General features: G+C 35.2%; 1 protein-coding gene and 1 long non-coding RNA gene across 15 annotated transcripts in view; both read right to left on the reverse strand.

Annotated features, from left to right (window-relative positions):
- Nucleotides 1–2890: 2890 nt before the first annotated feature.
- Nucleotides 2891–8772, reverse strand: UBC23 (ubiquitin-conjugating enzyme 23). Of its 3 annotated transcripts, none has more exons than XM_086591370.1 (9): nt 8419–8772; nt 8245–8301; nt 6083–8072; nt 5740–5883; nt 4824–5306; nt 4337–4406; nt 4084–4223; nt 3681–3992; nt 2891–3322 (listed from the first exon to the last, which is right to left on the reverse strand). In XM_086591370.1, exons 3-9 carry the CDS (start codon nt 8054–8056, stop codon nt 3074–3076), a joined length of 3372 nt encoding a protein of 1123 aa, XP_086447496.1. In that variant the 5' UTR covers nt 8057–8072; nt 8245–8301; nt 8419–8772; the 3' UTR covers nt 2891–3073. The 3 variants fall into 3 exon arrangements, 2 of the variants coding, with proteins under 2 accessions (XP_086447496.1, XP_086447495.1); XM_086591369.1 differs by having other exon boundaries at nt 6083–8069; nt 8419–8771; XR_015212340.1 differs by lacking the exon at nt 8419–8772 and having other exon boundaries at nt 4084–4234; nt 6083–8069; nt 8245–8398.
- Nucleotides 8773–8787: 15 nt separating this feature from the next.
- LOC147519828 (uncharacterized) overlaps nt 8788–12976 on the reverse strand; it is a 48971-nt gene continuing 44782 nt past the window's right edge. For 4 of the 12 annotated variants that reach the window (XR_015212350.1, XR_015212347.1, XR_015212345.1 and 1 more), the window contains exons 3-6: nt 12076–12290; nt 9519–11426; nt 9312–9390; nt 8788–9209 (exon numbers count right to left, since the gene is read on the reverse strand). This is a non-coding gene — a long non-coding RNA (uncharacterized LOC147519828). Of the gene's footprint in view, nt 9210–9311; nt 9398–9518; nt 11427–12075; nt 12291–12976 lie in introns of all 12 variants that reach the window. The other 8 variants (XR_015212349.1, XR_015212351.1, XR_015212348.1 and 5 more) reach the window with 8 other exon arrangements.

The following is a 12976-nucleotide window of genomic DNA, read 5'->3' on the forward strand; positions in this document are numbered from 1 at the left end:
ACGACTAGGCCGCTTTCCCTTTCATATCATTCTTACCAGTCCTTTTATCTTTTTTCCCCTCTTTAAAGCTCTTTCCCATGGAAATAAATATCTATAATGAGTAAAATTGGAAACAAGAGTTTTAAGGAAAAGATATTAAGAAAGGAATTTGTTTACCATTGGAAGAAATCCCAAATTAATAAAATACGATATATTGGAGGAAATCAATTGGAGGGAATTAAGTTTGCGAATGGGGTAACTTTAAACTAGAAGAGTGACTCTTGTTCTCTTCGCTTAAACCCGTGCTGGCACCTCTTTTAAGATTTTTGAGAAATCCCAAATTGATCAAATAGATCGGAGGAAAAGTAGTAGATTTTTCGTTATGTTCCCGGTGCATTTACATATCTTTTTTCTAATGGGAAATAAAAAGAAAAAGTATGAGGTGTTCTACATTTTCTATAATAGTTGAATGGAAAAAGAAGGTTTTGGAATAACAAATATGAAATGGAAAAGGAAATAGGAAAAAGAAAAAGAAAAACATGAATAAACACATTTCATTTCATTATTTTCTTTCTTTTATTTGGTATTTGCATAACATGGTTTATTCCATCTATTGGTTTCTCTTTTCTTTTCTCCACTTTACCAAACATACAATACCAAAATTTAGTTTTCATTCCATTCTATTCCAAAGTGACCATTCTATAACTTTTTTTTCTTTTCTTTAATTAAGTGAGTAAACAAATGCACTCTAAGTTAAGCTCAAATTCAAATTTTCACAAGGGTAGTTTTAGTTGCATTATATGTTATGAACTTCTAATTATCTAGTTTCTACATTGGATTTGAGATTTTGTTTGTTCATCAATTTCAATTGCAACTTTGTTTAGACTTTCTATATTTACTATATTTTTTGTGCAATTTTAGTCTTCTTGGTATTGGATTAGAACTCAATTTGCTACTTTTGAAAGAGAAGATAGAAATCATGAGCTCTTCATAGATAGAAATTTGACATTTGATAGCATTATATTTTAGGTGGAAACTTATTATAAATTTTTGATGGGATTAATGATTATTAATCTATCAATATAGTTTATTCGACAAAAGAAAAAATATCTTACAACCATCATTACCATTATTAGTACATCAATCAATATATTAATATTAAAGTTCCGACAAGAGGTATTTTTCTAGCTCTCTTAAAATTCTGTCATCAACTCCTCTTAAAATAGGAATTCTTCTCCTATTGAAAATAATAATAATAATAAATAAATAAAAATCATCATAGATTACGGCTGAAGGACAAATCCCAATAATAATTTCGCAATAAGTTCACCTTGATTTTTCATTTCGCCATAAGTCCCAAACGGGGCTGACGTCATCATTTTTTACTTATAATTTCGGCTCAAGGACACATTTTCAATTTTAAATTTGCATATGAAAATATATAAACTTACATATGAAAATTTAAATTTACATAGTTTCCTTTTCATATGTAAATTTAAATTTGCATATGAAAATATAAATTTACATAATTGCCTTTTATTTCATACATATATTTAAATTTGCATATGAAAATATAAATTTACATATGCAATTTAAATATGAAAATATATTTTCATATGCAAATTTAAATTTACATAGGAATTATGGCGAAATTAAAATTGAAATGGATTTAGGATAAAAATATTTTGGAAAATTGGGCTCTCAGCCCAATTATTTGAAAATTTTATAACATTTCTAATTAAAACTTGAATTATTATCCTATTATAATGAGAATTCATCCCCTATTGAAAAAGAAAAATCTAGCACTTCTAATTAAAACAATAATTCTTCTCCTATTAAAATTAGGAATCACACTTCTAAATTAAAACGGAATCCCTCCTCAATTAAAAAACATGTTTTTAAAACTTAATTAAAACAATTTGTTGAGAAATTAAAACGGGATAAGCAATGAAAACAAAAATCACAATTTGTTAGAAAAATTCTATATATATCGTTATGAATGTTGAGCAAGTTTTAAAAAGAAGCAGTGTCTAATGCTAGGGTCGACTTTCTAGTATGACATTGTTGCCTCATAGTTTTTGGTATTTGTTATTGACAGACCCCATATTATGTTGGGCAGACTCCAACAAAAAAACAATTATTACAAGTGTGTCATTGGTCCCAAAAAATCCAAAAAAAAAAACAAATATTCTGAAGTGTGTCATTGGTCCCAAAAATTGAATTGAAAAAACCCCCTTAAACGAAAAAGTCGTTCATCATTGTGCAAAACCTAACGATGTGGATTGGTTTTGTCAAACCAACGATGTGGTCAAGTCATTCGTTTGGGAAGTCAACGGTGTAATTTATACCGTTTAGGATTTGAACTTTGAAAAAAAATATAAAATTATATTTTTTGGCGTTTGAGACTTAGTCCAAACGGTGTGGCCACACCGGTCAAGAGGCCAAAAAACAGAACTTTATATTTTTTTTCAAAAATTCAAATCCCAAACGGTATGGCCACATCGTTAGGGACTCAGTCCAAACGGTGTAGTCACATTGTTGGGTTTGCACAATGAGCGACTTAGCCGGGTCGTTTAAACTTGGGGTTTTCGAATTTTTTTTGAGATTTGTAATATTTGTTTTTTTTAGACTTTTTGGGACCAATGACATACTTGTAATAATTGTTTTTTTTTTTGGAGTCTGCCCAACACAATATGAAGTCCATCAGTAATAGGACCCTTTAATGTGAGTTGCAAAAACATAATTCCACAATAATTAATTTCAGTAAGTCTACAGGGCATGAAAACTGAAAAGGCACTTGCATCAAATAACAACAAAATCTCTTTAGGAGTCCTAAAACAAATTTAGACTGCCAATATCCACATACCGAGCAGAGATGGGGACTGAGATGGATGGATTATGATTCTCTATGGAACACTAAAGCAATTTACTTTTTTTTTCTCTATCAATTTAAGAGGTAAATTTTCCTCTTAAAAAAAATCAAAATCTGTATGTAAAAAATGATTAAGCTTACAGTTCACACAAGCCACAAATACAAAGGGATGTTTCAGATTTCTCAACAGACATTTATTTTTCTTTTTTGACTCTGAACTCTTCATTGTTGGAGATGCTTAAATTGGTGAACGTCAGCCCCAACATCACTTAGTGCTGTGATTAGTTTGGGCATAATTTTAGCTAGCATCAATTTGAAACCAACCGATGTCGACTTTGCAGTGCTTTTATCACTCAAGGAAGCATCTTTTGTAAGAGAACCAATTAAGTAGCCCTTCATGTATGCATCACATGCGTTAAGAATGTAATAACCACGCCTTCGGAAATGGTCCTTAATAAGCTCTTCAAAATCCTACAGACATCACAAACACATTTAAAGCTTTTAGATATAACGACAACATATCTTAAAGAACATAAGAAACTTTCTCTTCAACAAAACTGAAGGCGAACGGGCCTCTCAGTTCGGAAATGAATGGCAATACCTAAGAGGTTTATTTCTATGAATTGACACCAACGGAATAATAGACCCTCAATTACTGATAATATGTCTCCAAGACTCCAACAAGTGTAACTCTGTCTACCATTATAACTGTTTTTTCTTTTTGTTTTCTTTGACAAGGAAAAGCTTGACATATATTACAATCTACAGTGTAACCGCTCACACAGAACAGAAAGAACTTGCCTCTTGCAAAAATACTAGAAAATATTACCTTCGGAGGTTTTCGCAGAAGATACATAACCATCTTGCAACTAAGCAAGAAAGTATTTTCATTGTAGGATAGTGAATTTTTTTCTCCTTCAGCTGTCCCGACTTGTTTATCATACCCAGCCTCATTAAAATATGGTTTGGAGTTCAGCACCAAACCCTGGAGTGAGACAAGAACTTGTAGGATGCTAGATGATGATGGATCCCAAACTTCATTGCCTCTTCCAGTCCAAGTATTTAAAAGGCTAAGACACACCTTCCCTTCCTCATATAAATTTGGATTTATCCGCCATCCACCAGAATGATAGTGTGCAGACTGCAGCAAATCATATAAATCTAATCTTAGTTCAGAGTCTAAATTCAAAAAACCAATTTAAATGTTGGGAAATAATACCAACTCCACTTACTGGTGGAACTTGAGGATACTCGGGTGGAAGGTGAAAGTCAAAGACAAAGAGACCATCTTGATAAGGCGTTCCATATGCTCCCACTATCACAGCCCTTAATAGATCCATTCTATCTTCATAAACCCTTACATAGATACTATCTGTAAACGAACTGCAGGTTGTTAGAACTTTGACCCCATCATCCTTGCTAAGTAGAAGGATAACATGAGCAGAAATCATCATGATTTTTAAGAAACCAAAACATTACAGATACCAGGCAAATTCTTTTGAAGGATGGTCCAATCTTGCTGAACTTTCTTGAGCCACTTCCTACCGCTATTATTCTGCAAGATATAAAACAAAATAACAAATGATCATCTTGACATAAAACGAACGAGAAATAAAGTTTATGTACAACCTATGAATTTCAGACTAGGATTTCTTCTATAGAATAACTGTCTAAGAAAATAATCTAGTAACATAGTTACAACTCCAAGATATGCCACTTTCATAGTTATTTATTTGTAAGGAGGCGCTTTGTAAGGTTTTGAACCCAAGAGTTACTTGTGCAATCAAAGAATACGAATAGTTTTCTTTTTAATTAGCTGTGTACCAATGTCCTACTTCATATGGGTTGCTGTGTCAGACACCAACACCCGTATACATTTCAAAGTTACTTAGATATTTGTAGGACAAATTAAGTGATTTGTACAAACAGGCTAGCCTTGTTAAGAATAATTAAACGGATTAAAATTTTACACCTGTATGTTTGCCCCGAGATAAAAATGGTCCAAAGGATCTTTAGCCGTATCAAAGTGCTTAAAGGTGCAAGAGTTACTCCCAGAACTTTGCATCATATAGTGGGAGTCAAGTTCATCAGACCTTGCTCTCGATGAAGTTTCAAGTTCTTGCTCCTCATCACCACGACAAACTTCTGCAGAATTACTATCCACTGCACTGGATTCCCAAGAAGTAGGTTCCACGTGGGATTCCCTTCTCTCCAAAGCATCAATAGATCCAACAGACCCTGGGGATTGGGATTCATTTCCACTGCTGTAGTCCGAGATCAATGGATCAATCTGCTTTCTTCTGAGTGACAAAAATCCAGTAGCCAGACGGGTAACAAACCCAAGGGCAGCTAGGGGAAAGGATAGCGGTCCATTATGAGAAACATTTATCTCCTCTGAATCTGGTGTTGTTTCTTCCCCAGTGATGACGCTGTTAGAATTTTGCGAGCTAGCTTCCTAAATATCATTGATCAAACATTAAATCCCACTCATTAAGAACATGAAATGATAACGAAAAAATTATGATGTGAGAGATTTAAAGTTTCAACCAAAAGGTGGTCTCTAATTTCATAGTGCCATATGTGCAGAGCACACACTCGTATCAGAAAATAAAATCAAGAAGTTTAAGTAGCAGTATCAACTTCCTTACGAAGAACCATAAATTGATTCCCGGGTTTATCACATGCATTCAAGATTCAATGGGCAGTAGACCCTAAAGAGTACTTCCAGCCTGAAATGTCCTAGGTAAAGGTCTCCAAAATCCTTGTAGCATCCTATCATTTTAAACAGTAATCTGCTCACTGACACTATTCTAGAGGTCTTTGCAACAACTATTATAGACTTTCTCAAACCCAAACAGCTTTCATATACAGATTCGAAATAATCAAACCTCTTCAGCATTCACAACGGCATTAAATTCATCTTCGTTAAATGTTTCCCAGCTAGCCGCATCATCATCACCAATTTCACTCCCAGATCCAAGAGATTCCTCGTCATCATCCCGACCGACCACATAGATTGCTTGAGGTCCAACCTAAAATAAAAAAAGAATGACTTATTCTACAAAACTTTTGTTTATTATTTCTGATTTAAGGATCTTACATTCAATGCTGATCAAAATAAAAGATTGTAAGCTCAATAACTTATCTGATTCTACAGGTACACATAGTTTTACTAATTAACAAGAAATATATATAATAAGAAATTAACCAGTAGTGGGTTGTGGATAGTACCGTTGAAACCATCCCATCCGCCCATGTAACTTCAATATCGCCATTTTTTAGACTACTTATATTCCCAACCCATGAGAGATCTGAGAAATCGTCATGGAGCTCACTGTTTGATGCATCATCAAACTTCTCGCACTGTGGATTCCTCTCCCATTGAGGTTCACTCGAATCTTCCTGCTTGTTGGTTTCATCAACCAAAACTACGGCACCATCCTTGTGCGCAGAAATAGACACTGGTGTCAACCGCACAACCACATCTCCAAAGCAATAATCGTAATCTGGATGCCTCTCAAGCTCATACACACTAACCACTTCCTCTTTATCAAACTCCCTGGGGTCCTCCGGCCTAGAAACCTGCTTTAACCACCTCACACATGCTGTCCGCTCCTTTGCATTAACACTTTTTACAACACCAACACGCCTCACTGCACGAGTATCATCGTCATCCTCTGTGGACTTCTCCACCACATATTGCTCAGCAACAAATTCCTGGTCACCAGGATTTTCAATTGGTATTAAGGTTGTTGAAACCAGCCCAAGTTGCCTTTTTCCGTCTTGCCAAACCACATTAACAGTTGTCCTGGTATTTATAATCAGAAGAGCTCTTTCGAAATTTTCATCTTTTTTCCGAGCCTTCTTGTCTCTCCTCAGAGAAACTTTCCGCAACTTTTTGCGATGAACAGGCTTATTTTCATGCACAGGTTCCTTTGAAACTGACAAGGAGCTGCTACAAGATCTAGATTCCAGCTTGATGTTACTTTCCAAATTTTCAGTATGCCCGTCAATATCACGAACTGCATCAAAATACATAGCCTCTATGTTTTGGCATGATGGGTTACTCTCATCTAATTGCTTCAGGGGAACACAGTCTATACCATGCTCGCTTTCTACATCTCCTGACATAGAATAATTGGATATCCCTCTAGAAGAGCTCTTGTTGCACAGAATGGCAGATGATACTGCAGGAGACAGAAGGAAACACCAGTCACCCACTTGCCACTTAGCGTGTGCAAAACAAGATAAAAGTCTTAAGTTTTTTGGACTTTGCTCTTCAGCAGGAGTTGTTGCCGATTCAGGACCATAGCCTGCAGAAGCTATCCAATAAATGAACACTGATCCAACTGTTACTTTAGTGACAACACCCTCCCTACGACTAGCTTTCCACAAGCCGGAAAGCCACCTAGCATTCTTAAAAACTGATGAAGAGCTTGCCCAAACTCTCTGTCCCGGGTAGTAAGGGAAATGGCCATCTTCAATTAAGCTCTTAGAAACTGGCTTGAGCATCAAGGGATCAGCTTTCATGACTTTACACATTGAACCATCATCAAATAACACAGTGACATCATCCAGAACATCATCCACCCTACCTAACCAAGGTCCAAGTACTACATAATCACCTGTCGTGAAATCCCTTACACGTTTCAAGTCTCTGGATGAGATGTCCTGAATTATGGATCCATTAGAAGCAAGTAAATCGACTGACATATTTACATCCTCCACAACACCCACTTGTCCTGTCGGGTCTGAAACAGATGCAACAACATCCCCGTGCAAGAATACCCTATCTAAGACTGTTAAATCCCTAAGATTATGAGTCGTCTCAGAGTGGTCCATCCAAACTACTCGAACTTGATCAGCTGGAAGAGGATCACTCCTGTAACCATAACCATTTCTTTTGTCCCCACTCCCATTTTCCTCACCGTTTTCATCATCTTGACCATCACTGGCATCAGCACTTTCATCGCCATCTTCCACATCGTCATCACTGTCATCTTCTTCATCATCGTGGTCATCGTCGTCGTCAGTAGTCATCTCACTATCTGAATCCAAATCCCCAGCAACTTCTGTGACAATCCCAATCATATTACCATCCTTTTTGCGCCTAACAATGTCTTCTCGATATACATATGGAACCTTATCAACGTTTTCTCCACCAACTTCGTTTCTCCCAGACTGGGCAATGTTCACATCTCCCATATAAAAATTCTAGCTACTATCCAAACACCAGATACATGAAAACCAAATTGCGAGAAGAAATAGTATTTGATTAGATACATGGCATTAATATTATAACTATATATAAAAATCAAATTTAAAATTAATAAGACCTTAAAGTAACTCAAAGAATATGTGAATCGGAGGCATAGAATGAAAGAGATAATTACCTTTGAATAATAATGTCGAGTTAGGGTTGTTTCGCGAAGAAGAATATAAGCGGGGAGCTGAAAAAAGCGGTGGTGTCAAAAACAAAACGTTGTCTTTTCTAATTCTGATCAAGTAAGATATATATATATATATATATGTACCGAAAAAAAAAATTGTGAAATTACCCTGCTGACCTGGTTTGTTTGAAAACTGCTGTGCTTTTTGTCTTCTGTACAACGGTCATTCGGTCAATGTACTCCTCCTACTGTATCTGTCTAATAATAAGTCCTAACCCCAATTCTCAGTTCTCCGCTCATGGTTTTATTTTCTTCTTTTATTTTATTTTATATTATAATCCTATGGGCTTGAATTATTTTCGTTCGGTAATCTCATTATCATAAATTAGATTAGCTTCTTAAAAGTTTCAATTCTAATAACTAAAACTAAAGATAATTTAATTCGAGTTAATATGGTAAATATTATGAAATTTAATGGTATGAGCTTTAAGGTGTACCACTGCACAAACAAGCATTCAGAACTTTGTCCATTAAGAGCTCCCTGATTGGGTGAAAATGTTTTAGAATAAATACTTTTTCTGTTTTTGATGATTATTAATTTTGCAGTATGGTGAAATTTGTCTTGACTTTGAGTTCCATAAAACAAGCATTAAGAACTTTGTCCATTAATCTGATTGGGTGAAAGTTTTATCCAATTATCTTAGTCCGTGTTTCATTGAGTTTAAAAAGGCGATTCCAACCTCAACTCTTGTCCACCAATCAGGCTACTCATCTGTGCGTAAGCTGGCAGGACACCCGCTTAGCAAAACATAAATAAAAATGCTTCTTGAGAGCTACCAAACTTGGAAAAAAATAGTTTGGTCTGAAGAGAAAAAAGAGTATTTCCTTAAAGGAGTAGCTTGAAGTACTATCAAATGTACTCCAAGAAGGATACAAGTCCACATCAAGTTTGTTGCTGAGCAATGATCCTACAAGTTGTGAAAAAGTTAAGTTAGTCATCTATAGTTTCACAGTTAAATTTATGTAGAAACGTAATTTCTAGACTGCCTAAGAGAGTCGCCACTAAAGACCTCTTTGAGAGATGCTTTGTTGCAATTGAGATATGCATGGGGTACGGACCTGGTCCTTCAGGCACTTCCCCAGTATGACCTGCAGACTCCAAGTCGGAAATATTTGGTGAAAATCCAATCAAGATATTTGGTGACATCTCTTTGGGTTCAGAAAGAAAGCATACAGTTCATTTTACTAGGAGAGGTGCCAAAGAGCTAAGTGCTTACACAAAATCCATGACTGTTGGCCTATATCCAACCGCATCCCCTTGCTGCTAAATCCAATACATCTGCAAATGAGACCAGACTAGGGCACAAACCTTCGCCAGTTTTTTTTAGGAATGGCCTTTGGGTTCACGTCAACTTTGGTGCTGAGGTTGAGTAATCTATTCTGAAAGGATGAGAAAGAAAATCCGAAGTTATATCATCCTTTTAAGCCCCAGAAACCTTTCAAAGAGTTTCTTCTGTTGCAAATTGAGCAGCAAATGAGGCAACCTGCTAATTAACACAGGATTAAAATGTTACAAGTTTGCAAAATATATCAAACGGAAAAAAACACCATTCAAAACCTTCGATTCTAGAAATGAAGGTCTTCTAGAACTCTACGAGGAGCAAATCTACTGGTTCCAGCAAGTTCAGGCAGGGTTGAATCTAGCAGTTTCACGAGGCTGAGTCTGCAGGCTTTAGAGTTTGCAGGCCTTTTCCTCCCTGCAAGAAGTTGGCTAGAGCTAACAGAACTAGTTTCAGTAACTGGTGCCTGAATATTGTGAAAAGCTAAACTTGTGCCCACAAGAAGCAATAAGATGATATATGCACCAGGACCAAAAAACTATTGAACTCGGAAAGAGAAAACCATCAGACTTGAGACTTCTCAAAGAAGCAAAAAGAGAATCACCAAAACAAACTTAAAATTCAAAGATAATATAGACAGGCGCAAAGATAATGGATCACCTTAATTCCCAGATGCAAGCGCAAATTAATGGCTTATCAACTTATGTTTGCTCCCTAGATTTTCCGTAAAATCAGTGTCAATCTCCAGGATCATATGAACTTCGTAAAAACAAGGTACAACAAGAGAACAAGGGCAAACACTGTGTAGGAAAGGATGTCCTCAAGTCCAATTTCTATGACACAGAACATCAGAGGCTCAGACATGGTTTATACTGGTTCTATTAACATTGTTTCTCGTAAATAAGCTACTTGTCTTGCTCTGAAATTAAACCAGACTAACTACCGTAAAATAGATCCATATGAGAATTTGCCTCACCCTCAGCCCACCCAAAAAGAAAGAATTAAAATCAGTTTTCAATCAAAAAAATGTCATAAATCCATTACAATATCATATAAACTATATAATATTTTGCTAAAATGTATAAATGGAAAAAAAATCGCAAGAAATCTTAGAAATAAACAAAGTGCCTATCACCAAATTTAGAATAAATAGAAATAACAAGTGAAAACTTATAATGAGCTAACATGGGTACGAATCAAGTACCTGTACTTTAAAAATCAGATGCATTCAAATGAATGAGAGAATTTGAACAAGCAATTCTCACTTGACATTTCATTAACTAGGAAAGTTTGTATTGACTTATCACTTGCGAAACTTCTCCACACCCCTCGCACTACGAATTCGTCTGTAATAAGTTCACGAGCTAAATGAATATATTAGAAAGCGCTTCCTGTCACATGAAATTTGTCTACTACCGAGTGAAATGTACACGCGAGTATCCTCCAACCAAAGGCACCATTTAGAGGATAACAAAACAAGAAGGAACGATTTATTTAGAAGAAGAGGAGAAACGCGCCAAATTCATGACCAGAAAAGTTGTCAGTAGCTTTTTTTTAGAGAGAATTCTAATTGCAAGGTAAAGTGCGTAGAAATGATAGAAAAATCTGGTATATGTCCAAACGGATGAGATAATCATAACAAGCGAGTCAAATTCGATAGAGGCCTTTTAGGAAGTAGGAAAGTCACTCACAAAGTAGAATTTATCGAAACCCCTCCCACTGTGAATACTTCTGCAGAAAAATTCACAAGCGTGGAAAAGATCGCAAACACTTCCTATCCCATGGAACTTATCTACTGCAAAGTTAAAAGCACCCATAACACACCTCCACTCAGCCAAAGACAACCTTTAGAATGAAGTAAAAAAAAAAAACAAAACCATAAGTATAATAAATAAAAAGTTGAGGACCACAACAAGAATCTTTTGAAAACTACACAAAAGAAGTCTTGTTTTTTTGTTTTTTTTTTTCTGAAAAAGAGCTGCATTAGTATTTGCAAAAAAAAATATATACAGTAACTAGACGGCAGCATTTTGAAATAATACAGTTAATCATTGTTTCGAAATCAGGTGAAATACTTTTGGCTAAAATAAAATCATTTTCAAAATCATAGTTTCAAGCTAACTGTTTAGGGTGTGTACTTAACAATTATATAAAGTAATTCTAGCATCAAAGAACACACTAGTTGATGCATTGAACCAACCATAGAATGTACTACAATTTAGCAAAGAAGAAAACGTTATACATACTCCATTACCACACAATCAAATTTAAACAATATATACATAGATGAAGGTTTGGGTGTTTGATAGTGGGATTGGTAGCCCCTACAGGTGATCTGTGTGACTAAGACATGCAAGCATATTGGACTTGGATGATTTGTTAAGCATTAAATAACCTACGACATATAGTTCATGAAGGACAAAGATTTCCGAGTTTATTTACCAACTCGGTTAAGTAAAATTAAATTTAAGTTACCAAGAAGAGAGATTCATACCAATGAGTGTCTTATTGGAGCCACTATAATACTCAGACATCACATACTGGCCACACAGACAAGTGAGCTGCCACATTTTCAGCATGTGGATATTGGCCACGAATCATAAAACCAACAACCCCATCTAGCCTTCCACCTCCTACTTGGCCCGCTATATCCCTTGTCATACTGACTGTTGAAATATTTTCTAAGATTCATGTGAAAATTTTCTGAAACTTGATGCAGAAAGACCAATGACGACATTAAAAATTAATTATAATAATAATACTATAGTAAGAGAGATGTACTGAATTTCTTAAAAGGATTGGAAAAACAGAAGAACATGTATTTAACAATTTCAAATACATATTTAGAGGAGGTGGGGTGGGGGGGATTGGCATAGCACATTCTATATAAAATATATACAAAAGTCATTTGAAAGTTTTTCAGAATTTAGCAGATAAACATGTGGAAATTTTAAAAAAGAAGACAAACTTTTCATATAAAGGAAATGCATGTTATTTATGTTTAATAAAATTGAAAAAGACTAAAAACCGCAAACCCATTTATATTTAAGGGTTACCCCCCCAATACAAAAAAAAAAAAAGTTAAATGTGTATTGGGGGGGGGGAATCTTAATTGGTTCATCTAGTGTGTGTGTGGGTGGGTGGGGGTAGTTAACCCTATATTTAAAGGACATGACACTGTATAACATGACACTGGTTATTTATCTGAAAGGAAGTGTAAATTTCTACACTATATCATGGAAATGTGTTTCTTTTGCAAAAAAGAAGAAGCAGGTTTTTCAAGTCACTTTTTAATTACAAAAGAGAAACCATGAATTTATGTTTGGAAAACAGATACTTTTCAGTTGAGGAAATTATTTATTCAACCTATCATTTGCCAAATAAGTTTTGCAAAT

The sequence above is a fragment of the Coptis chinensis genome, chromosome 2, assembly GCF_015680905.1.
Source record: "Coptis chinensis isolate HL-2020 chromosome 2, ASM1568090v1, whole genome shotgun sequence".
Taxonomy (NCBI): domain Eukaryota; kingdom Viridiplantae; phylum Streptophyta; class Magnoliopsida; order Ranunculales; family Ranunculaceae; genus Coptis; species Coptis chinensis.